This window comes from Globicephala melas, chromosome 6, assembly GCF_963455315.2.
Source record: "Globicephala melas chromosome 6, mGloMel1.2, whole genome shotgun sequence".
Taxonomy (NCBI): domain Eukaryota; kingdom Metazoa; phylum Chordata; class Mammalia; order Artiodactyla; family Delphinidae; genus Globicephala; species Globicephala melas.
In genome coordinates, this window is record NC_083319.1 from 54,597,867 (window position 1) to 54,624,311 (window position 26,445).

The window sequence follows — 26,445 nt, forward strand, 5'->3', positions numbered from 1 at the left end:
TTAACATGGAATTTCACATGGCATGGAAAACATCCTCCTTCACCCTTTGAGGCCTGGTTATGAGGTTGTAAAGACTCAAGAAGAAGGGTTTCTTCTATCATAGCTTCATAAATTCCTCCTGACACCAGCTCATTGCCCTAATGTGACGACACACATTCCATCCCATCCAGTCAAGTGTAGCATTTTTCTTTCTATTCAAGTATTCTCAAGGTTTAATTAAAGCAGCCAGCTATCTAGTAATTACTTCCCCCAGCTCCTTATTGTGTCCCTTTGAATTGATTTCTGACTACAACCCCTGCTGATGCTATAGTTTAGGAGGAGTGGGGAGAGACTAACTGCAGAAGTTATTTTTTCCTTCCTTTCATTTAATTAAAACAGATTGTCTGAAAAAGATTTAAGGCTGATTTTCACGAAAAGATTTAAGGCTGATTTTCACGTATATCGGTGTTTGGACAATTTTCAAATGCCTACTTCTAAAAGTTGAAGGCTGTAACTTCAAAGGAGAGCACTTGCTTTCTGTTTAATTTTCCCCAAGTACACTGCTGACAGCATTACCCCCACCCCCACTCCAAAGCCCTTTAGTGACTCTCTACCAAGCACTACCTACCCCCAAACTCACCAGCTTTAACAGGTGGGCTCTCCCCTAGCTGTGTGCTTTCATGTCCCATGCCTCATGTCACACAGAGCCAACATGCTCTCCTCTGTAACCCTTATTCATGTCTTAAGCTGTACTTCTTGCCACAAGCTTCCCTCATCTGGAGTCCCCCTTATTCCAGACTCTGCATATCTATAACACATTCTGCATATTCTTCAAGATCCTATTCAATGTCACCTCTTCCTCAAAGTTGTCCCACATCTTTCCATTCCAAAGTAATTTCTTCCTTTTTAGACATTCCAATAGCAATTTCTCTGTATCACTCTGATAGTACTGTGGTTTTCTACATTCTATAATACTTACTTATACATTATGTGTGTGTGTGTGTGTGTGTGTGTGTGTGTGTCACAGAAGATAAAAAGTGTCCTTGTAAACAGAAACCATGTCTGTTTAATCATACAAGCTAAAACAGTGCTTCTTTTCACATGAAAGGTACTCTATATAAGTATTTGGGGACATGTGTGAACAAATAAAGAAATGAATCAATAGCTGCTAAGGATTCATTAATCCATGCTTATTCTTTAGGGCAGCTCCTAAAGGCAGATAAAATCATGTCTTCATTGCAATACAAAAGGAAAAAAAAGAGTGAGGCAGTTTAAGCATGCTGAAATTATCAACTGAGAATAAAACAGGAACTAGACAAGTGAAATCTTTTTTTTTTTTTAAACATCTTTATTGGAGTATAATTGCTTTACAATGGTGTGTTAGTTTCTGCTTTATAACAAAGTGAATCAGTTATACATATACATATGTCCCCATATCTCTTCCCTCTTGCGTCTCCCTCCCTCCCACCCTCCCTATCCCACCCCTCTAGGTGGTCACAAAGCACCGAGCTGATCTCCCTGTGCTATGCAGCTGCTTCCCACTAGCTATCTATTTTACGTTTGGTAGTGTATATATGTCCATGCCACTCTCTCACTTTGTCCCAGCTTACCCTTCCCCCTCCCCGTATCCTCAAGTCCACTCTCTAGTAGGTCTGTGTCTTTATTCCCGTCTTGCCTCTAGACAAGTGAAATCTTAACAGAAGTTTTTTTTGTTTTTTAAAGATACTTAGGAAGTTTATTTCCTTATAATGCTCAGTCCCTGTTCATGCCAAATTTCACTAGATAAAAGTATTCACATTTACATGTTGTCTATTGGAATGTGCAAATGAGCAATTTTTCCAGAAATGCTCATTCATTACATTTGTACTTCCTATCTCTTATTCACCTGGAAGGGCTGGGAACAAATCCAACTTTCTACATTGCTTTTAAAGATTCACTGTCTAGCATATATTTGACAAGCAGAACAGAAATTTCGAGCCAAGTGGACATGAAATGACACACTCTAGCACCCTTTTTGACAATGTACATCGCCAAAACAAGACCCTCCATCTTTTGGACCCTGGTTGATTAAGTGGCCAGCCATGTCCCTGGTCTCCCTGGTCACTGCTCCACGTTCAGGCTTTAATGCTGTTCCAGGGTCTTTTTCCCCCTGAGGTAATGCCAACCAACATAAGAGCTTGCCCCTGGTGTTATTTTCATCAAGGCACAGAAGCATTTTACTGTAGGTAACTTCCCCTCTCTCGACTGAGGACTGTATATCTAAGAGTGATGCATGAATCACATAAACTTTTAATGCTTTGGTGAAATGAAGCTCTTCTCTTTGGTAATGGGAAAGGAGGCCTGGTTCAGAGAAGTTCTTTACAGTAAAGCCTGAGACAGGAACTGGACTCTTCCTGAGACTTCCTGTAGTCTCTGCAGCTTCTGCCAAAGTCTTTTTCATGTTTAGAACCTACTATTCCTCCTTTGGACACTGACGTTACTTTGTCTTTCTTCTTGTCATCCACCCACTGCAATGAACTCCAATCCCCTCTCCGAAAACTTAACTGCACCCCAGAACTGCAGACTAGAAAGCCAAAAATCCAAGGAAAGTAAGGAAGGATAATGATGGCTGCCAGTAGCCACTCACAGTGCATGCATTACATTTCAGAAGCTCTGTCCTAGACTATGCAAGCCTTGCTGGTTCTGACAGTATGGGGAGAAATGACAGTAGGTCATGATGACGAAGCAGAAACAGGAGTTGTCAATGTTCCACGTTGTCCTCTAAGCTGGAGAACATGATGCTATTTTTCTTCCCCAGATGTCCTGCCGCCTGCAGGACTTAGCATGTATGCTTTCGTTTTCAAGGTCTATAAGGAACTCCAAACTCAGTGTTCTGCTGTGTCTAACTCCACTCTCAAATGCTCTAGGCCTCATGTTGACTTATCTGTCATCATTATTAGCACCCCCTTGGGAGGATGTTATTATTGGAAGTGATTTCACATTCTGACAATGCAGGGAGCTAGGAGAAGTTGTGGCTACTTCAGATCTCTGCAAAGAGTCCTGTGTACTGGTAACTTTTAGTCCCGTAGAAATAAATATATATGTATGTAAGAAAGGGAAAGTGCCATCAAAAGACATGTTCCCTTTCATCCCCAATAATCCTCCAAAGCAGAACAAGGGAAAAGAGATGTGCTGTAGAGTCAAACAACCAACGTTTCAAGCCAGTGTAGGGGGCATATTTTAAGTCTGACTTTAAAGGAAAAGATAACAGATATTTTATTTTAAAACAGAAATTAACAAGTCAGCAGTGCTCTATGTAAAAGAAAATCTTAGAAACAAAAAATAGAGACACTAAGAAGTAATAATTTATCCTTCCGAGGATTCTGTTTTATTGTCCACAGAAAGTAAAGCCTGTGGTTTTTAGCAGAAATCCAAAGAGTCTGTTGACAATGGAAAGCACACATCTTTGTAAAACTCCCATAGTAATCAAACATCAAGGAAAGGTAGAATGTGAAATACAGGAGACTTAATTTTTCCCTGGTATTCTGAAGATCAAAAGAATATCTCTATTCTACCAACAAGACACCCCCCACCCCCAGTCTTCTACCACCCCACTAGGGGAACCAAGCAAATTCCTTGGTTTCTCATGTCATTACCACAGGCTGAAATGATGTAACAATAACAGCAAGCAGAGGTGTTCCCCTGCGCCAACTCTCTCATCAGTTTCAAAGTATGTTTTGTTGGTTCTCATTGACGGCCCTCAAAAGAACTGGTCACTCGTGGTCTCAAAAGTTTTACAACAAATTGTGTGATTAAATTCTTTAAATACGTCTGTCCATTACTAATCCTCTTTTGCCAACATCCTTTTCAGAGAAAAATTGCAGCGCTCCATGGTGCCTGATTTATATTTCATTTTGAGAACAGGAAGTAAAGGGATTAAAGTTAAGGATTAAAACACTTACTCGTTACTGCATTTTTTTCACCTCCTGAATGGCTTCCTGGTTGCCATGGCTACTGTTCACTTGTCCTTAGTCCTGAATACACGTCTTTGCATTAATAAAATATTTAAATGCAACTTCATGGAAAACAATAGGGAAAGTAGCTTTAAGTTCAATTGCTCTTGAAAGAAGAAACTAGAATTAAAAAAAAAATCTTTTTTCTTCATTCTTTTCTTGGTATCCTCAAGAGTGAAATAAACTGAAAGACAGCACAGGGACAGTCTAAAGATACACAAATGATAATCAGAATTATGTAGCAGGGGCACAAGGAGATTACTTTGAGATAGTGAGTTGGCTCTTAGCTTACAAACCAGTGTTTGTAGGAAGATTAAGGGTCCCTGGGAATTTCTCAAATGTTGCAACACCACAGAACATTTTAAAGGCAAAAACACACGTAAATGCAGTGTTGCAATTCCACATTGCAAATACCAGCCAGGAAATGAAAAACTGAGGCTTTTACCACCACAAAGTTAACTTAACCATATCAATGTAAATATCACTGCTTGGTATCCAAGTCATTGAGGGCAGCATCTGCATAGGGGTGTGGCCAAAGAGGTGAGAGCCACGAACAGCAGGTGCTGTCAGGGCTGAAGATGTCTGCACGTACAGCGCACACAGCTGATGCTGAGCTGGGCGTCAAAACGGAAGGGTGACATTGATAGACAAGTGAGCAAACACAACTGCATTTGAGTTATTCCTTTAAAAACACTCCCCTGACATTCATTTTAGAATGTACTGCCTACATTCTTTTTAAAAGCCAAGGAAAACTAAGGAGATGGAATAGCAAAAACCCCATTTTCAGATCTATTCTTAAAGTCCAATAAGAGGATAGGCTCCAGGGTAAATTGTGGACTGACTTCTAAAACATCACCCCAGCCATTTTTTTCCAATGCTCCCCAATGCTTGGTTTTCCTCTGCCTTATCCTCCGGTGGGTGCAAACTATTCCTTTATCCCCTGGAGACCCTACTGAAAACACCTCCCCCAGATCCAAGTATACCCATCATTTCTCACTTCTTCTGATCTCATACTCCCGTTAAAACCACCTTCCTCTCACAATATCCATGGAAGACAGACCTGCTACTTGAAAATTTGTAATTGAAGCCATATTGATACATTCTGGGAGTGAAGGGACTGTTGCATTGCCTGTGCCATATAACAGAACAAAATTATACAAGATCTTCTGGAGACAGTCTGTAGACAGTAACTGGAGAGAATGATTGTAATGGGGGCAATTCTAAGCACTGTAACAAGCTAGTGGTATAGATAATTCTAGGTACAAGTGAACAAATCAAACCATGAGATAATTGGAGCTACCCATGGGCAGGGCTGTAGTATCTGAAACAAACGTGTATGGAAATGGCAAGTTATATACAGACCCACAAGGCATACAATTATTTCTTTCAAACATCCATGTTCCTTCTTTCCTGGCTTCAGTCTTTTCTTTTGGGAATCATTTATTTTGGGACAATCCTAAAGATTTAGGGCCATCCCAGGGCAGGCTGGGGTTACTGTTTGGCTGTTCCTGCACATCTGCTATCAAGAGGGAGCAATAAGAACCTACTGTTGAGAGGCAATTCTCCATGGGTCTCTCAAGTTTCTCTACGTCTTGGGAACAGAGGCACTGACTCCCTTATTAGACTATCTTTTTTAAGCATGTTTCTATACCAAAGGGCTTTGGAAAACTGACTAGGTTAGTATCTTCCTCCTTAGCAAAGGGCAGGCATACTTTCACCCATTACAAGTATCCCTCGCTTTTCTAAAGTTTGCTTTATGCCACTTTGCTTTTACAGAAGACCTACATAGTACCTGTTTTCTCTAACCAAAAGAAATTTAAGGATTTTTGCTTTTGTGAAAAAAGGCGAAAAGAGAAAATAGGGTTCAGCATTTGTTTTGTAGTCAGGTGTTACGGAGGCAGTGCACACCCAGAGCAGTGAGAGTGGCACCACCAACCTCCTTCCCCAGGAACTACACTACACTTGGCATCTCAGCATCAAGGCTCCACAGCATTGAACTGCATCTGTGAGCATCTGTGCTTCATCTCCATTCATTTTGTGCATCTGTTAGCAAGATGTGTCCTAAGGTAATTGCTTCTTTGCTTTATGCCATTTCTGCTGAAGAAAGGTTTCACAGGAACGTTCTACTTTTGGGTGGCAGGGTGAATCTATATAAAAGATTTGGGTTCCCTAAGCTCAGAACTTCCCTCTTTTAACACAATCCACTGAGTGTGCAAGTGTCACCTGGCCCTCTTTGTGTCACCTTGTGGGAAGTGAGACTTAAGAAACTTGCACAACAAAAAGATGAGGGACTTCCCTGGTGGCACAGTGGTTGGGAATCCGCCTGCCAATGCAGGGGACACGGGTTTGATCCCTGGTCCAGGAAGATCCCATATGACGCAGAGCAACTAAGCCTGTGAGCCACAACTACTGAGCCTGTACTCTAGAGCCTGCGCTCCACAACAAAAGAAGCTACTGCAGTGAGAAGGCCGCGTACCGCAATGAAAAGTAGCCCCCGCTCGCCACAACTAGAGAAAGCCCGCACGTGAAGCAACGAAGACCCAACACAGCCAAAAATAAATAATAAATAAATTTATTTAAAAAAAAGAAAAAGAAAAAGATGATACTCTGGCTACCGCCACTGCTGTGAGTAATAACCTCACCTTTGCCTCTGACCCAGGAGGCTCATGTCTTCTGCCAGCATCCATGAAACTGTGGCAGGCTAATTTACTAGCTTGTACCTAGGGTAAAATCTCAGATGCTTTATAGTTCCTGCCATTTACAAGACTATCCACAGGATGTACAGAGCACTAGGCAAAGATTTTGTAGGGCTTCTGTCAAAATAATCAATTTGAGTCACCCCAAATCAGTATGTCAGCATCACACTAGAGGGCCAATCTCAAGTGATTCAGCAAAAGAAATACCACATTGGCCAGCACAAGTGATCTGCTCCCGAGGCTGCCCTCTTGGCATTAGGTCTGGCCTACAGGTCCTCAGGATGATCTCACAGGCATGTCGAAAGCTCATTAGGGCATCTAGTTGACCCCACGTATGGGGTAGAGGGTGAGAGAATGCCCTGAAGGAGAGAAATTAGGGCTGGCACCTCTGTGGGTGCTAGTCTGGGCTCAGGGTTCCCCACCTGGATGGTACTGCTGGCCCAGTCACCAAAAAGGGTTTAGAAAAATTTGAGGAAGGTACTCCAAAGCATGGGGGCCTCTAGGGGCAGAGCCTCAGTCAGGGGCCCTGCTACCATCTTCTAACAGAAGGCTACTACAGAGCTTCTGGGAATGACCATCATGCCAAGAACTTGTGGACAAATTACAAAATTTCCCGTGTTGGAAAATCAGACAGCCCATAGTAAGAATGGTAGTGTCAAAGGAGCACTGGATGTGGAGTCAGAAAAACTCAGCTGGAGTACGGTTCTCCTACTTACTGAGTGTGCTTTGTAAAGACAGCTAGCTTCTCAGAAGCTTAGGCCTTTCATCTCTAAAATGGGATTACAATAATTGCAACACTGACCTTGTAAAACTGTTGTGAAGATTAAAGAGCTAAACAGGCATGAAAATGCCCAGTAAACTGTGCTACACAGGTATTTAATGGCTCTTATTGTTCTTCTTCCCGTTTCCTTTAAACACTTACTTCATAAGGGAAGAGAATAAAAATGGGTAATTGCACCCATTGTGTTATTACTGGATATTTTAAATGCCAATTCACCCCTTTTTGCCATCACCGATGGTTGAAGAGATTTAGTGGTACTGAGTTTGTGAGTGTTTTGCTGTGTTGAAGGCTTTAATCAACTTCAAGCTAAATATTCTGGGGTGGGAGGGGGCTCATAATTGGGGTAGAGATGGGAGGTGGGGAAAACATCATGAACATTGCGTTCCTCTGTTCACTTATGCCAAGATTGAGGGCACCCTAACATGTCTGAATCTTTATGACTTGAAAATTGGGGAACTTGTTCTTGACATTTTTCCATATGAAAGAACAAGATTTTTTTAAAGGAGCAGGGGAATGGATCATCCTTGATTGTTAATTTGAGTACAAAGAAATGAAATCTGATTTCTGTGTTTGCTTATGTACATATGAGGAAATATCAAAGATGTCCTTTGTAATACTATCATCTCAAAATACGATTTCTATTCAAAGTCCACAGTGGGTAAATATTATCAAATTCCTATATAGCTGGTGCTTATATGCTAGGCTAGCCCAAAGCATTGTTGTGAAACAGAGCTTCTTGTCTGTTGTGTTCTGTCACCTTTTTAACTGTTTTCCCTTTTGAGTCTCCTTTTTCAGAGATCAGTGATGTTCTTGCCAATATTGAGTGATAAAGCCTCCTCATGGTAGTGATTTTTACTATATGCTACGGAGTAAAAAGAATCAGAACAGAGGGGCCCCATGTTTATATATGATAGAAAAATATATGGAAAGATACGCAGCAGTGTTAAGCCACTTTGATCAACTACATCACAATTCTGCTACTACCTGGCTTCTATATATCCCATAGCTGAGAGTCCCAAATGAGAATCATTAGAAAAACGATTGCTGGAAGTAGGGTGAGAGAGGACAGCAAGGTCTAGCATAGGAGAGAAGACAGTAAGAGAGCCCACTAACTAGTCAGGGAATTCAAGATTCTAATGTTACATTAACTCTGCTACCAAAAACACTGGTAAACATGATTATAAAAATATGTTTTGAGAAAGTACAAAGAGATAAGGCCCAGAAAAATGGAAAAACAGAAATCCATACCTCAAATTCCAACAAGGCAAAAAAAGATAAAGTCTAGAAATGCAACTGATAACCAGAATGCTTAAACTTCATGCTTGGAAAGATTATAGAAATAATATAGGTTGGTGAGCAGTTCAAGAGAAAGTAAGTCAATGGGAGCTAGGATGGGGTTATTGAGAACAACCAGAGAAACGTCATTTCCTTTTTAGATACCATTAGCTGAAAGGCACACATATAATGAGCCTAGATTACAGCAACTTATTTAGTAAAGTCTCTCACGATAGCATTTTGGAGAAGACTGAGAAACCTGGAACTGATGATAGCCCTGCTGGATATAGTCATAATTAGATGAGCCACTGTATCTAAACAATATTGATTAACAAAAATATGCCAAACTAATTGTCTTGTCTCCTTTCACCCGAGATCCCTAACTCATGCCCCACATTACCACCATAATTATCTTTCTAAATCAGAAGTCTGACCACGATCTATCTTTAAACATCTTAGTATGATATATAAGCCCCTTTGACATCAGTTCCCTGCCTTTTCAGTTCAGTGCTGCCTCAACAGCCAATAAGGTCATCAGACCACTGACGGTCTCCTGTGACCCTACCTGGAACTGTATCCTATGGCACAAATGCAAGGGAGAGAATAGAAAGGCATGCCATCTGTATGCTAAAAAAAATCCGGAAGCTGGGTAGTAAGTAAAAATTGCTGGTAACAGGAATATTAATGCAGAATTTCTGCATACATCAGTAAGGTCATTGATGGAAACAAGGAAGCATACTTGGAAGACAGAACTAGAGCTCCTGTGTGGGTGTTCCGGGAAGGTAGATTTTCGACTTAATAATATAAAGAATGTTTGGACATATTAGACTTGCTAAATAAAAAAAAAAATGTCTTAAAAGTCAGAAAGCTTAAGATTTCATGAAGAGTCATCATGAATATCTTTTGGAACTTTCTGAATGTGATTCCCCATGCTGGGTTCCAGGGAAGATGAGGGTCCATTTAAGGATGCTTATAATTCTAATGGACTACAGCTGTGCCCACAGCTGGCCCCTATAATGGCAGCACAGCAAACACCCATCGCCAAAAGAAGAAAAACATCTTTCTATTCCAGTGAAAAGGACAGCCCTATTGAGGCAGCGACTATCTGTAGTCCTTTAACAGTTACTTAAGAGTTAGTCCGGACTCAACAAACAGTGGAAACAGTGAGCATTTAAGATGTCACATGACACTTTGCTAGAGTTTATAAAGAGGGGTCTGGATTGCTGGGAGGGAGAATAATCTTTTGCCAAAATGTTCTGTGGAATGCCAAGATTGCAAACAGTACGTCAAGACTTAAGGGACGGCTTTGCGTTAGGCAGTATTAGCTAATTCTGGAGCACATTCTGTGGGCCTTGTAGGAAAACAGCATAACACCTTTGGCATCATACTTGGTTCCCTTTCCACTTCTAAACTTTCTCATTTCTCAGAAACAAACTAAAGAGAGTAGAAGTAGTAATAAAAAATTCATCCTGACTCTAAAGGCCAAAAGAATCAAATAAGATAATGTATACAAAATGGCTCTGAAATGTTAAAGCATTAAATGTGGGCAAAATAAGGTTATCACCATCACTATTAAAACAACTGAGTCACAGAGACTGGATTCCACTTGCTGAACAACTCAAGAGGTGCCTTGCAGAAGGCTCAAAGGTCTATTCGTCAAGTTCCTCTAACTTCTCAAGCAAGAATCCAAATAAAACAGCTGAGGCAGGAAAAATCTCTTCTCCCCTCAGAAAATTCTTGCCATTATCTGACCTTTGCTCTGTACACCACTAATAAAAGCCAGTTTCCCCAGCAGAAATAGGGGACGACAAGGCACTTTGCTCTTTATCGTAACACCTTCTAACTCCCACCACCGTAGCCACAGCTATACCTCCTCCAAGGATTGAGCTCCGTCTTGTGCAGGCTTGCAACAAGCACTGCACGTGTGTTTCCTCACTTAGTAGCTACCACATACCTACGGCACTGCTGTTACTGTCCAGATTTCACAAATGAGAGCAATTTAGAACAGGAAAAGTCAGGAAACAATCAAGGTCTAAAACGGGTATAAAAGTAAAGCTCTTCTGCATGAAATCTATATCCATCCATCTGCCATTCACATAACAATACCTATAGGAAAACTGACAAATGGCAGGGATTTTCAACCCAAAGACATGGATTCTCTCCAGTAAGTTTGTCTGGTTGAGATTTTAAAACAGACAAACATGAACACAAATGTGTTTCTAGTATGAAGAAAAAACAAAATGGATATATAAACAATTCACAATTATGTCATAATCTCAGTTTCCATTAATTGTTTTTAAGCAGCTAAAATCTCCTTGAGGTAAAATAAATTAATGGAGAAGTCTGGAGTGGGGAAAACCAACTCACTAAAATTTCAACAACCCTTGTCTTCTCTCTTAGAAACCCTTAATGGACTACATGATGTAATTCTAGTGGTAACAGCTAACCTTTATTGGCCATGTATAACGTATCAGGCACCATGCTAAGCATTTTACTGTCATTATTTCATTTAATATAATACAAACATACTGTATTAACAAATATTATATGACACAAACTTATGACAAAAATGACTGAATTAAAAGTTAACATATTATGATAAATTTCTATGATTCTGTAAATTCTCTGATATATAACACAAAATACATGTTTAAAAAAGTATCTGCTTATTTGCTTAAAGCATAATCCTCTTGTACTCTCTTAGCATAGTATCTATAAATTAATTGGCATGAACAAATTTGCTTTGAACCATCACTGGTATAAGAAAAGGGAGTAGAACCAGTATATCCAATAAATAATTTCCTTAAGTTTTCCTAGTGAATAATCAATTTGCACTAATATAAACTACATTTTGAAGTTTACCATGCCCCATTTTTGTATGGCTAGTGTCACCTTCAAATAAAGTAGCCTCAGTTAAATTTTAACATAATGAATTTTAGTTTCTGGGTGTGATGGTCAGTTTTATGTGTCTGCTTGGCTAGCCTCTAGGCCCTAGTTATGCAATAAAACACTAATCTAGGTATCGTTATGAAGGTATTTTTTTTAGATGTGATTAACATTTACAGTCAATTTTTTTAAACATCTTTATTGGAGTATAATTGCTTTACAATGGTGTGTTAGTTTCTGCTTTATAACAAAGTGAATCAGCTATACATATACATATATCCCCATATCTCCTCCCTCTTACATCTCCCTCCCACCTTCCCTATCCCACCCCTCTAGGTGGTCACAAAGCACTGAGCTGATTGATCTCCCTGTGCCATGTGGCTGCTTCTCACAAGCTATCTATTTTACATTTGGTAGCATATATATGTCCACGCCACTCTCTCACTTCGTCCCAGCTTACCCTTTCCTCTCCCCGTTTCCTCTCCCTGTGTCCTCAAGTCCATTCTCTACATCTGCGTCTTTATTCCTGTCATGCCCCTAGGCCCTTCATAACCTTTTTTTTTTTTTTTAAGATTCCATATATGTGTGCTAGCATACGGTATTTGTTTTTCTCTTTCTGACTTACCTCACTCCGTATGACAGACTCTAGGTCCATCCACCTCACTACAAATAACTCAATTTCGTTTCTTTTTATGGCTGAGTAATATTCCACTGTGTATATGTGCCACATCTTCTTTATCCATTCATCTGTTGATGGACACTTAGGTTGCTTCCATGTCCTGGCTATTGTAAATAGAGCTGCAATGAACATTGTGGTCCATGACTCTTTTTGAATTATGGTTTTCTCGGGGTATATGCCCAGTAGTGGGATTGCTGGGTCGTATGGTAGTTCTATTTTTAGTTTTTTAAGGAACCTCCACACTGTTCTCCATAGTGGCTGTATCAATTTACATTCCCACCAACAGTGCAAGAGGGTTCCCTTTTCTCCACACCCTCTCCAGCATTTATTGTTTGTAGATTTTTTGATGATGACCATTCTGACTGGTGTGAGGTGATACCTCTTTGTAGTTTTGATTCGCATTTCTCTAATGATTAGTGATGTTGAGCATTCTTTCATGTGTTTGTTGGCAATCTGTATATCTTCTTTGGAGAAATGTCTATCTAGGTCTTCTGCCCAGTTTTGGATTGGGTTGTTTGTTTTTTTGATATTGAGCTGCATGAGCTGCTTGTAAATTTTGGAGATTAATCCTTTGTCAGTTGCTTCATTTGCAAATATTTTCTCCCATTCTGAGTGTTGTCTTTTTGTCTTGTTTATGGTTCCCTTTGCTGTGCAGAAGATTTTAAGTTTCATTAGTTCCCATTTGTTTATTTTTGTTTTTATTTCCATTTCTCTAGGAGGTGGGTCAATACAGTCAATTTTTAATACAATCAGCTGAAAGGCCTTAAGAGCAGAACTGAGATTTCCCTGAGAAAGAAGAAATTTCACCTGTGGACTGCTCATCCAATCCTAGAAGTAAGAACTCTGGAGACATCTTGACTCTACCCCTCATCCCTGGCATCCAATCCATCACCACATGCTGTCCACTCTTTTTTTTTTTTTTTTTTTTTTGTGGTGCGCAGGCCTCTCACTGTTGTGGCCTCTCCCGTTGCAAAGCACAGGCTCCGGACGCGCAGGCTCAGCGGCCATGGCTCACGGGCCCAGCCGCTCTGCGGCATGTGGGATCCTCCCGGACCAGGGCACGAACCCGTGTCCCCTGTATTGGCAGGCGGACTCTCAACCACTGCGCCACCAGGGAAGCCCCTGTCCACTCATTTTCATCTCAACTGCCACTATCCTTGTCCAGGCCTTCATTAAATCTTGTAAAAGTGCATACCATCCTAAGTGGTGCAATTGCTTCAGACTCCTCCATTAATTTATTGTACCCTCCCCTCCATACTTCAATTCACTATCTATACAATCATCCCACCACTTGTCGAAGTCCTGCTTTAACATCTCTGGTTGTCTCAAGGGAAAGGAGCCTATCTTACCATTTTTGTATTCACAAGCATTTATCAAAATATCAGACACACAGTAAATGCCGGGTAAGTAGGAGTCGATCCCCCAGAACATAAGAGCATAGATTGTTCTTAGTTGGGCAAAGTTTTGGGGGGCGTTATAATTAAAGCCAGATGAAACAGTCACTAGGCCATCCTGCATTTCTTTTGGCTCAGAGGGTCTTTTTTTAACAGCTTTATTGAGGTATAATTGATATACAAAGAACTGCACATATAATAATATGGACAACTTGATGAGTTTGGACATATGCAAACACTCATGACACCATCACTGCAATTAAGGTAGTAGACATGTAACACACCTCCCAGAGTGTTTCCTTGTGTCCCTTTGTGGGAGTTTTTTTTCTTTTTTTCCCTTTGGTCATTAGAAAGTCTTAATTTCAGAGAATCAGTGAAATCTATGGAGCTTCTCCCTAGAAAAATACATTTTACATAATTTCTGGGATTTCATTAACTTCCTAAAACCCACTCCTCCATGTATTCCCTTATGGTCCATGGATCCCAGATTAATAACCTATGAATAGAACCAAATATCATAGGTTCAAGTTTGATTTTAATCTCCTCTGGTTTGGGTCTCAGCTTCCTTTCCCTCATTTGGATTTTTTTGTTCCATCATCCAAACAACCATATGACCTAGAAAGACTATATCTATAGTCATCACTAAAAGAGGACTTCACCTACAAGAATATTCAGTTCTCACAAAGAAAAAATATTTCCAAGGACACTGTTGTTCTGTTGTCATTCACAATAGACTGCCCTGGATTGTAGGTATGTGTAACAACACTGAAATGATTACCCTTTCACCTTTGAGGCCCCGTGTTTGCCTTTCAAGATAGCTATGAAGATGGGGAAATGGAAAAACTAGGGGACTGTAAATTAAGCTAAGTCACAAAGCAATTCATAGCACTGCATAAAAGGAGCCCATACCTCCTGACGTCCAATCCAAACAGTACTCTGAGACACAGCCACCCGTCCAGCAACCACCACGAAAAGTTTTCACATTAGGCTTATCCAAGCCCTTGTGTGAAGTCACCTGAAAATAAATCTTTAGAGCTCAGAGAGCCAAGACACAAACAAATAGAAACATATTACCCATGGATATCAAAGACAAAACTCAGTTGAATATGAAAAGGAAAGACAAGAGAGAACTAGCAGAGGAAGGAGTAATTCCACGGGGAACCAGTACTTCAGAAGTGGAGACAGAGCAAAAACCCGAGGAGGGCCACGATGAGCTGTGTCATGAAATTTTAGGACATTATGTTTAGGCAGCAGAAAGTCTGGGAAAAATGTTTCTATTCCAAAATCATTTTTATCAAGAATCCACAAAATCTAATAAGAGAAAAGGAAGGAGAAGCTTAGGTTTCTGTCAATCAATCAAAAAAACAATTTTCTAGAAACCATTTCTATAAAATAGCTCACTAAAGCACCTGTCATACGGTCCTCATTCCTTACATCGTTGGCCAGAGCAGGGCCAAACACTCCTATTTTTTGTTCCAATTAAGAATTTTCAAGGGGGATAGAACAAAAACTACTTTGCCACATATGACAAAGAACTGTAATATAATCAAGAACAATGTAGAACTCCAAAGATCTCCCCATTTCTTTCAAATAATAGAATCTAAGACTTCACTCCTTAAGAATCTCTGTCAGTCACAAAGGAACTCCCAGATACCATGTTCCACAAGCACGCTCTGTGTGACTTTAATCACAGCATTTCTCCTACCATACAGACAGCACGTATCTCCATGTGTCCTTCATTGGAATGTAATCTGTAGGAGGGCAAATTCAGATCTCACTTGTTTTTAAATCCCCAGAGCTGATGCAGGGCCTCACTTGCGCTACCTGTGCTGATTGCTCAGCGAACCACAAATGCTGACCATCTGAGTCATTTTCTTAGGTGGGAGATAATAAGCTATGCTTTTCAATGTCTAGCATCCAGTCCCTCTAATGACACTGCAATTGAGGAAAGGCTGCCAAAAAGTTTGATTACAACAAACTAAGATGATCCTGACATCTACTGCTGTGCTCTTAGTTAGCACCAGAATTATTTAAAAGAAGCTCAAACAGAAAGGTACAGTATTTTAACTTAAGGAGTGCTTTAAAACTTTTTGCAGCTAATACAGTTTTCTCATTTCTAAAGTGGTCACTTGAATGTGTTCCTGACCATCTCACCTCAACAGGCCCCCCTCTTTAATCTCCATATCAACTCCCTCACTGCTTCCTTGCCTACATTTATGTTACTTATTTTCTGTCAATCTTTTTATTGTTGCTGGACTTCATCAAGAAAATGTGGCTCTATGAGAACAGAGAATATGTCTGTCTTATGCACACTTGCATCCATGGGTCTTATCCAATGCCTGACACACAGTAGGTGCTTAATAAATATTTGTTGAATGGAATAAATGAAATTACTTGAGATTGTATTTCTCAAGTAATTTACAGAAGAGTAGTTTGATGAGATGCTCTAGAGGAAAAAGAAGATTGTTTTGTTGGCCAAGTGATTTTGAACAATGCTTAATGTTATTTTCTCTCTGGAATATTGGTACATTCAAGGCTCTGAGAACTCTTGCAAGAAGGAAACCATTGAATATTTTTCAACTCAGCATTTCCCAAATTTATATAACAAAAAACTTTCTAAAAGAATTATCTGAGGGACTTCCCTGGTGGTCCAGTGGCTAAGACTCTGCATTCCCAATGCAGGGGGCTTGGGTTCGATCCCTGGCCAGGGAACTAGATTCCGCATGCCTCGACTAAAAGATCCCGCACACGGCAATGAAGATCCCGAGTGCCACAACTAAGACCCAGCGCAGCCAAATAAAAAAAAAGAAAAAAAGAATTATCTGATAAGATCCTAAAGATAAGGATCTGATAAGGTTCTAAAGAACATGCTTTGAGAAACACTGCTTTACGGGCTAAAAAAGACACTGGGCTAGGCTCAGAGATGCGAATATTTATTTTTTCTGTATTCACAAGGCTGAAAACAGTTTTTCCATTACCTCCAGAAATGAACAGATGTTTTTTCTCACTAACTGTTTACTCTTATGGACAACTACCCCTACCCCTCCACTTTCCCACACCCAAATGTGAATTCTCAATTCCTTTTTAAAAGCTCCAATCACCATGTAGCATCAAAATGTTCTCAAAATCATAGCTGGTTTCATACTGTATCTACTTAAAATAGAAGCCTCCAGGCAATTGGTTTCAACTCCAAATCAGTATAATCAATCTGGGGTTAACTTGACTTCTTTAAATTTAAATTTAATTATTAGTTAGCATCATTATTTTGAACCAAAATTGTTTGTTTTACAAAAGCATACCTAGTACCTTTCTTGAAATCCATTACCCTCAACTGAGACATCAAGACATTCAGGCAGGTAGTATGTCTCACCATCATTCTGAGGTGTAAAGTATGTAATTTGTCAGCAACAATTGTTAAAGCAGAAAACTTAATGTGACCCACTTAAAAAAAACACACACACTAGTGCCCTTTAAATGTCATCCCTGTAATAGCATCACTATTACTCAAATTCCAATATGACTTCCTAAATGTGAGAGGAAGAAGGGGAGCTACCAGTTCATCTTGAAATAATATATTTGTAATATGTGCCTATGACTGACATTCCATTGAGAGTTGGAATGATTTTTAATTTATTCCTGAGCAGGAAAAAAAAGGAATGAAGGAAGGAAGGCAGGAAGGAAGGGAGGAAGGGAGGCAGGGAGGATAGAAAGAGGACTGTCAAAATCTGGGAAGGCCTCTGATTGTGTACCCCATTTGTATATGCCGTATGCCACGTAGATGATGACAGAAAACAACTGATAGAAAAGTGAGCCTCACTAACTCTTTTATACATGCTTTCATTCAGGGGAAAATGTATTTTTTCACATAGCTTTTTTAAGATTCCAACAACTGCACAAAGCAAGGTGAGCCTATGTTGTATTTAATGAAATTGTTTATAGTTTTGAGTACATATGGGGTGGTGGTGGCTCTGAACAGATTCCAGAGGATCATCAGTTCTACATGAAGAGAGTTGCATTAAATAAGCAGCTCTATTTTAGCCAGAAAGCTATATAAAGCTGTTCCCTAAGTAGGAAATATACATACGTGTTGCATTCACATTATACTTGCTTGGTTTAAAACAGCCCACATAGAGGTCACAAAAGTGAAAGCTATCAACCACGGTGGGTCAAAGGTGAATGTTTAACAAACATTTAAGGAATCACACCCAAAGTCTGGAATCTCTGTGGAAGTGTGAAATGGACGAAAGATTCATGTCATCTCTAACTTCCGGCCCAGCATTCTTTGTATTCACTTTTAAAAAGTCCACGTTGGTAGCAGGCCAGAGTTGAAGGAAACCTCCTTGTTTGTGGCACTTCCAAGGTGAAAATGAAAAATTCTGATAAAGCTCACAGGCTTGAGGAAAAATTCAAGTGGCTTATTGCCTTAGTTTTCTCTTATTTCAACACTCATTATCAGACAGAATTGAAGAATGGATTCTGTCTTTTGCTCTGCAAGCTGAATTCTATTCTGAATTCTACTCTGGAGACCATAGCTGGTGACTTGAGTATTTTGCTGCTCATTTATCTGTGTAGCCCACTATTTAATGGACTCAAGATCTGCAAAGCACATTCGATGGAAGAAGTCTGTATGTCACCTGATGGGATGTGTGGGTGTGCACACATTAGACAAAGAGAAAAGTTACTCTCTGCATGCAATGAGCCAAATTATCCCAATTCTTTTGCAGAGGGTTTTTTTTTTCCCTTCTTCTTTCTTTTCATAGCTTGAATAATATTAAGCTGAGATTTCAGGTTCTTGGTTTTCAGTAGGATCCAACAGGTGCGGGAAAAGGGCCACATGCCCATGACCAGGGCATCACTTATGAGATCTCTACCCATCCTAATAAACATTTGTCTTATGGGTGAGGATGCCTTGTCACTGGCCATGATTTCACTGTAGGACTTCATAAAGCCGGCCATGTTAAGACCAAAATAATGTCATTTAGCGTCTAGGGGGAGGTTAAAAAGAGGATTAGAGGCAGGCAGGCAGGCAGGGTATATTAAACAAGTCCATGACTAACAGGGTGTGACAGAAAAGGGTTTTATTCTTTTCAACAAAACAATTCCCTAGGGCTGGGACCATTACTCCACAGTGCCTTTATCACCTTGGAATTTTTATGGTTATTTTTGATGAATTCACATTTTTGTAAAGGCTTTTTGAAATGATGCCAGTTTTCAATTTTTAATTAAAGTCGTAAATAATCTTAATTCTGCCTTAAAAGGGTTATTGTTTCTTACTTTTTTTTATTATTGCTGCCAGGAAATATTTCAAATACCAAGCCCTGATGTGAATAGCACTTAGAACCTCTCTGAGGTCTAGTAACAACATTGTACCATGTAAATACTACACACCGGAATACCAGCTCAAGGCTTGAAAATGTGGATTGATTGATTTGAGGTTTATTAGCACTGCTTCTCCTGGGAGTGACATTTCCCCTTTTTATTGGATGGAGCAACTTTCATCATTTTAATTTCCACAAATTAGTCCATTACAGATCCACACAGGATTTTTTAAATTTTCAGATTAAAAGGACAGGTTAAAATTTGGAAAGTAAACACAGTAACTTGTCACTAAGGACTAAGCAATGAACGTCAGAACGTCAGCCAAATCCAATTCAACCACTCGCAGGAAAAAGAGTGAACATCAAAAGCTAAATCACTGGAGAGATAATACCTCATTTTACATAAGACAAAATTAAGAGAATATTGTAATATCTGACATTAGATTATAATACTGCTCCTTGAAAGCATATCCTTGTTATCTGGATTGCCTGTTGAAGGCTGTCTGCAAATTGTTTATAAATTTGTATTCTGTAGTCTTAAGATCTGATTTTCTTTTTAAATTAGTGCTTCAAGAATCTTTCACATAATCAAAACTACTCTTCCTTTATAAAGAGATTGAAACACACCATGTATGAACAATAGAAACCATTAGTAATTCCTAAAAATATCCCATTATGTTTTCATACCTACTGTCAACCTAGGTTACCCTCTTAAGCTGAATATCATATTATTGCTTACTTGTCTACATGTGAGACTTACATTCTGTCATGCCCATGACAGTTGTTATTCTCTGTGAAGGTGCTCTTCAATCTTACGATAGATTGGCTATTACAATAAAACCTCATACATTTGGGACAACTTGGAGGTGGAGAATGGTCAGATTTAGGGGGAAGAAACTCTCAGCAAGGTTTATTTTTTAACAAGCACAACTTATTACTTCAAGTTTATAAGATATACATGGATAATGACAAAAAACATTAGACAATGGTCCTCCTATACAATTAACAGTATGCAACAATGGTGTGTTATTTTAAGAATATTAAGCATCCTCCTTACAACTTTATGTATATTATTAATTCACTTAGCAGTTTCTTTGCTGTTTTAAAATACAGGAACATATCCAATCCATGTTGAAGGATCATCTATTATCATCTCTTGATAATGATCATCTGTTATCAGTTTATTGGGATTCCAATTAAAGACACTTAACTATATTTATAGAGAAAAAAATAATTTTAACAATTGACTTACAAGAGTGGGTATGTATGCCGTTAAGAATATCTATCAAATCCTTCTGACTGGCCATTTTTCTAACTCACAGCAAAGGGGTCAAATTGTTTCCATATATGAGCCCTCAACCAGCATTGTGCTAACACCTCTCAAGGAAGAAAAAATCTCAAGTAACAAAAAGATTACAGAGCATTTCCCAACACAAAAGAGTTAAATCCCTATAAATCATAAAAGAATAAAAGATTCTAGTTAACTAGAAGCCATGGTGATCTGAAAACCACGGCCATAGGGTTTAATCACACCATGGGGTTCAATCACCTGAAATAAGCAGAGTCTTAAACTTCCCTTAAATTTGTTATGAAGGGCCCTTAGATGAACCAGGTACCCATCTGAACACAAATGAAACACTCAAAAAGCCAAGGTCAGGTCAACTTATTTTCTGCCATGATCAGAAGATACTTTTTGGTCCAAAAATTTACAAACTCAGTTATTAGAAAACCCCTGAAAGGCAGTAAGCTCCTCATTTCTCGAGGTGTTAAAGCACAGCATGGACAACCACTTGCTGGAGATTTTATGAGGTCAGGAGAATAAGTCAGGTGGCTTGGCAGATTGATCTCTAACATTTCTTCCAAATCTGAGAGATACTATAATTTCTATGAACTTTGAGAGATGCACTAAGCCCTCATTGATGTCAAAGTAATTTTAGGTTCAATTCCTTTCTCAGACTTTCTTACATAATACTTATTAAGGAATGTGGTTTTTTCTAAGCTTAAAGGGAAGAATGCTCTATACTTACCTTACCTGCTTCATCAGACGTAATTATTTTAGCCAATTGATATTTTATGAAAAAGCACTTATCTCCAGAAAGGGTTTTTGTTGTGCTGTTTTTCCCAATTCAATTTTCTTTAGCTATTTGGACTGAATTTTGTTACTTTCCAGTTTAGGTGACTTTCACTAATGTCCTCCAATTCCTATTATACAAACCCTCCCCAGAAATTCATATCTGGTTACATCAGTTATGAAAATCACAGCCTTGCTACTACTTCATGGACGACTTCTCTACTCAGAGTCTAAAACATGTTATACCTTGAGAAGTATGCGAATTACCAATGCCCTGCAGAAGCTCCCAGTACTGCAAGAGGAATTTAAATGTGCTTGTCCTGGCTGGATAAATTCTCTTTTAAAATTACCTTTTTCCTTGCTTGCTGATCTTTGGAAGAATGTGCCTTCACATGCTTTCTTAAGGAGCTTGGGTCTGTGTAGCGTTTGGTGCATCCTGGAATTTGACAAGCATAAGGTTTCTAAATAAGAAAGAAAGAAAGAAACAGCTGTGGTTAAATCATAAAGGTAACTGGGGAAGGTTTACTCAAAGACGACTGACTTCAGAGCATGAACTGTTACCAACTGACTGATGTGAAATGCTATGTAATACTCATTCATTTTACTTAGAAAGCCCAGAAAGTTTGCAGCAAGGTGAAGAGAAGAGTAAACTTTCAAGAAACAAAGAGATGGCTTATCTTTTAAGAGACTGCTACAGAACGCACTCTTACCGCGAAACCTCCTGTGGCATTTTTCAATATGGAAATTATTAGTATCTTCAGTCATACTTACAGTTATGTTCCCCTGAAAACAATCTTTGGTACTGTCAGAAATTAGGAAACACATACTCTTTAAGAGTTCAGGTATAAAGAAGCTGTAGAAAAGTCCAGAAAAGACTGGGAATGTTTCAGAAGAAACCTGATTCAGAAAGAGAGAGGGAGAAAATTAAAAGGGAAAATTAGTGGAAAGTGAGTAAAAGACAGTAGGTTTCAAACAACAGACACATGAAAAATCAGCCAGAGAAACGTTAATATTATTAGTAGTAAAGGAGTCCTGGTGTTAAGCCTGGGTTAGGCTGAGCATGGCAAGAACACAAGTTTTGGCTACTCCAATTCCCCCATACGCCTGAGAGATGTAAGGTGTGGAGCCTAAGGCAGAGTCTAGAATCGTTTTTATTTTCATGTCCCTGGTGATTGGTGGATGCTAATTAGGAATGATGAATTAATGAATGAGAGCACTACACATTGATTCAAATTTTAGCAACTATTCCTATTGTAACAACGAAATTCAAACCAAAGGTTTGGGAATACGGCTTTTAAATTGTAGAATAAATAAAAATCTGCTTATCCTAAGAACTGAAAAAAATCACAAGATTAACTGTGTTTATAAGATGTATTAACAGTCACTCATCTACTTAGTATCTCATCAGGTGACATATTAAAGCTATGCCTGCATGAGGTGGAATGTAAGGAAGAGAATTAAAACCCTGTCTCTACAATAGAATTCTTTCTTTAGAAACCTGCTGTTCTGTTGACCTAACCCTCCCGAAAACTCAGTTTTTTTTTCCCCTACTGTTTATATTTTGTTCCTGTTTTCATGCACTTGCTTGTCATTTTGTAGGCCAACATATATGTGGATTATATTATTTGCCTTGCAGGAAGCCATATATGTGATTCACTTTTTTTGTTGCTACTGTTACCATTTTTGATTCCAAGAACAAGGTAAAGTCATGAATAAATAATTTAGTTTGATACTTCCAATTTGAATTCTAAGTTTGATTATCTGATGTGTTTGTTCATCGACTGACTGATTGATTGAATGAGTAAATCACCCAGCAACTCTTTTGCTCCCATAACACGCTGGACACTGTGTTACATATCAGGGATCTAACAGTGAACAATGGACGAACCAGCCTCTCAATATGTCACAGTTTCTGCAAAATGATGAGCCAATTATGGGCTGAAGTCACTTGCCAAGGAAGTTTCCATTGGGTAAACAAAGGTTTCCTTTAACCTGGGAATCTTTTCTGGGTTCACACAGCTTTCTTGCCCTAGTCTTCCCTGTCCTTCCCTGGTGTTATGGGGGCAATTAGCCAACATCTTTATTGGCAGTCATGCTGTGACCACATAAGCTCACGTTTTGAGCATTAGAGATGTTGCATGTAAAAATATTTGGGAATATTAACGTGTTATATAAATCGATGCCATAATTATCACAATAGTCACCATTACTTGGGTTAGAAAGATAAGAAATGGGTAATGTCATTTTGTATTTGATTTTGAGATGTCACTCTCTCCTCTGCTATCAGCCACCTGGGATCAGTATGCCAAAAGAGCAACATCAGGGGATGGTCTAAGTGCTACTGATATGCTGGTCATTTTAACTCCGATTACCTGAGCTTTAAATGGCATGTTACACTTCATCAAACTATATTCTTCATTATTTTCCATTTGTACTATAAAACTATTTCCCCTGTTGAGACATTAAGATGCTAATAGAGAAATGAATTAATAACACTTTTCAGGGTTAGAATTATGAACTCAGTAATTTTTATGGGGAAATCATTTTCCTATAAGTAAAGAATCCATTTAATTGAAGAAATACTTTATCCAAAATTCTGACAGCATTAGTGTAAGGAGTACTTAATGAAAGGGAATGGGGACCTAAATTTAAATAATAAATTCTACAAGCAACTACAGTTTCCTTCTTTAAATAAACGTTTAATTTCTTAAAATTGTAAAAGATTTTAAAAGAACTTACCAATTTGTTAAATGCAATAAAAATTTAAACAGAAGGTAGTTTGGACTTCAAAGGAAAAATGATGGTTTTAAAAGATTTAATAGAGAAATAATTAAAAAAATAAAAACAGCTAAGTTTTAAAAGCTACTGCATTGAACTTAATCATGAAATTATTATCTTAGGTAGCTTTCCTCAAAAGTTTTTAAAAGGGATATATATTTTTTAATTCAAAATGATTTTAGAAAATGCTCTTAGTTTGATTAGCTAAAATTAGCTCCAAGCAAAGGGTATTGTAGAGCCATAACACTTAGCCTTACAATAGTTCTTTCAAACTATAGATAACTAGCTAGAGAAGAAGCAATTTCTCAAGACAATCTTGTCTCATGAATGTTCATTCTTCCATGATAAAGTTTAATGACAAATTGGAAAATTTATTAGATTCTACCAAGACCATTTTAGACATGCAAAATCGGGCATTTTAACATAATTCATTCTTTTTTTTCCTTCTTCTACCTTTAAAAAATACTGCTATTCACCAAATTTATTCACTTAATATTCCATTCTTTTGGTCCTAAAATCACTGAATTCAATTCAGCTATAGCAGAAAGGGTCCATCTTACACCCATATTACTCTAATTATATGTCAGATACTTACTAGGCAAACCATCCCATTTATATATATATCAGGAGGTAATTCTGTTTAGAAAGGTTATGTGACATATAGCTAAAATGACTTCTATTAATATGACTAATAGAGACTAATATAAAATTTAATAAATATGTCAGCTATAACATCAGAAGAATCTTAAATATGTATGAGAAGGTGTGTAGAAATAACAGTATCTTTTAAAAATTCAAATTCTGGTGTAGTTTAATAATAGACATCAGAATGTTAACACTGAAAAAGTACTGTCATGAATACATTACTTGCAAGAACGTGAGATAAGAGATCTGTGATGTGTATAATACATTTATCCTGATGGCTTTGTTAAGTGAACTAAAATTACATATAATCTACCTGGCCTCATGTAAAGAAAATGGCATCAAAACCTGAGAAATGCAAAGGAAGACAATCAACATAATTTAGAAAATAAAAGACAGAGTCAAGGAAAGGGCATTAGCAAATGAACAAAATGTTTCAGCACTAAGAGAGTTAAGGTTTATGTCAATGGATATGTGGCTGTTAACACATAGGAAGCGTGATGAAACTGAACCCTTGGGAAAGATTTGCTGATTCTTTTTAGATCACTTGAAGGTGAAAATACCAGGTGGTTTCTAAAGCAAAAGGCTAGATTCACTTTCAAAAATCATGCCAGTCTCAAAGTTCTTATGTCAAGAAGAAAAGAACCAGGGTAAGAAAAAAAGTGCTTCCTATTTCTAACAATAGCGTATCTTATCTATCTTAGTATATCTTGATATCTGAACACTTACTTCAATGTCCAATCTCTAGGAGTCATTCTCTGTACTAAAATCTACTATATGACAGCCCCTAAAGTGCCTTTGCTTTGTATACAGAGGTAACCAAGGAACCCCCTTTGTCCCAGGCAGCTGTAATATTTAGGATAACTTGTGACTACAGAAAAATGGAAAAGAAAGAACCAAACAGGGCCCCTTCTGGCTCTTTACCAGGTTTCACTGCTGCCCTTGGCACTCTCCCTATAACCTGCAGGTCATAAAGCAAACACCTTCACCGTCCCACTGTCAAACGGGCACTTCCGCACACCGGGGCTTGGGGCTGGAAGCTGGAAAGCTCCTGCCGTTCTTACAGTGTCCAGATGTGTCCTCTGGTGCTTGGCACGGTCACTGGAGTTACTGAACGCCTTCTGACAGCCCGGATGCTGGCACAAATACGGCTTCTCGCCTGTGTGGCTCCGCAAATGAATCTTGAGATTTTCGAGCCTTGAGAAGGCCTTCTTGCAACCTTCAAACTGCAAAAAAGAAAACAATTTTTGGTTGTTGAGAAGGACCTTGAATGTTTGGGGTTGGGGGACAGGAAAAATAAATGTCCTTAGTTTGTATTTAGCCTAAAACAAAAAAATAAAATGAAATCCAAACAGTAACAATATTACTTCTAAAAAGATCCGTATGTTTATGTGAACTGCATTTTTCCACTGAATATACATGCCACTTTCCATACCAGATTTGGGTCCCAAACTGATTTCTGTGATTACTTATGTCAGAGAAAATTTGCTGTGAGCCATCTGGCTCAGTTAATAAAAATACACTAATGCGTGCCTTAAAGGTTTGTTAAAAAATTAACACACTTTTCCATTTCCAAATTGGTCCAAATTGAAAGAATCAGGAAGGAAGAAACTTTTTACAACTAATAAACTAACAAAAAAAGAGTGATGTATGAGAAAAAAAGTAAATGGAATATCCAAGAGTGAGAGATGAAAAGGACATGTGTCTGCTGAATCATTAAGATCATAAACTTTCTTAACTCTATCTTAAGTGGTTTTCAACTCCCAAGAGTGACCCTGTTAATATACAGGGTGATGCCAAGCCTAATGAGATAAAGTTTTTAACATGCTTTTAAAAAGGAACTGGAAGACAATTCATTTACGGCTAAATCATATTCCAAATAAAGTTATAGTTTTATTTACTTCTATTTTTTAAAGAAATTTTGTTACCTGGTTCTTAAAGAGAAGAGCTTAAA

At 38.5% G+C, this 26,445-nt stretch overlaps 1 protein-coding gene across 3 annotated transcripts in view; it reads right to left on the minus strand.

Moving 5' to 3' along the window:
- GLIS3 (GLIS family zinc finger 3) overlaps positions 1-26,445 on the minus strand; it is a 504,645-nt gene that overhangs the window by 81,796 nt on the left and 396,404 nt on the right. For 2 of the 3 annotated variants that reach the window (XM_060300887.1, XM_060300884.1), the window contains 3 exons: positions 25,556-25,717; positions 21,843-21,968; positions 21,422-21,532 (listed from right to left, as the gene is read on the minus strand). In XM_060300887.1, coding sequence (XP_060156870.1) covers positions 21,422-21,532; positions 21,843-21,968; positions 25,556-25,717 — 399 coding nt within the window. The remainder of the gene's footprint in view (positions 1-21,421; positions 21,533-21,842; positions 21,969-25,555; positions 25,718-26,445) is intronic. The other variant, XM_030877089.2, reaches the window with a different exon arrangement.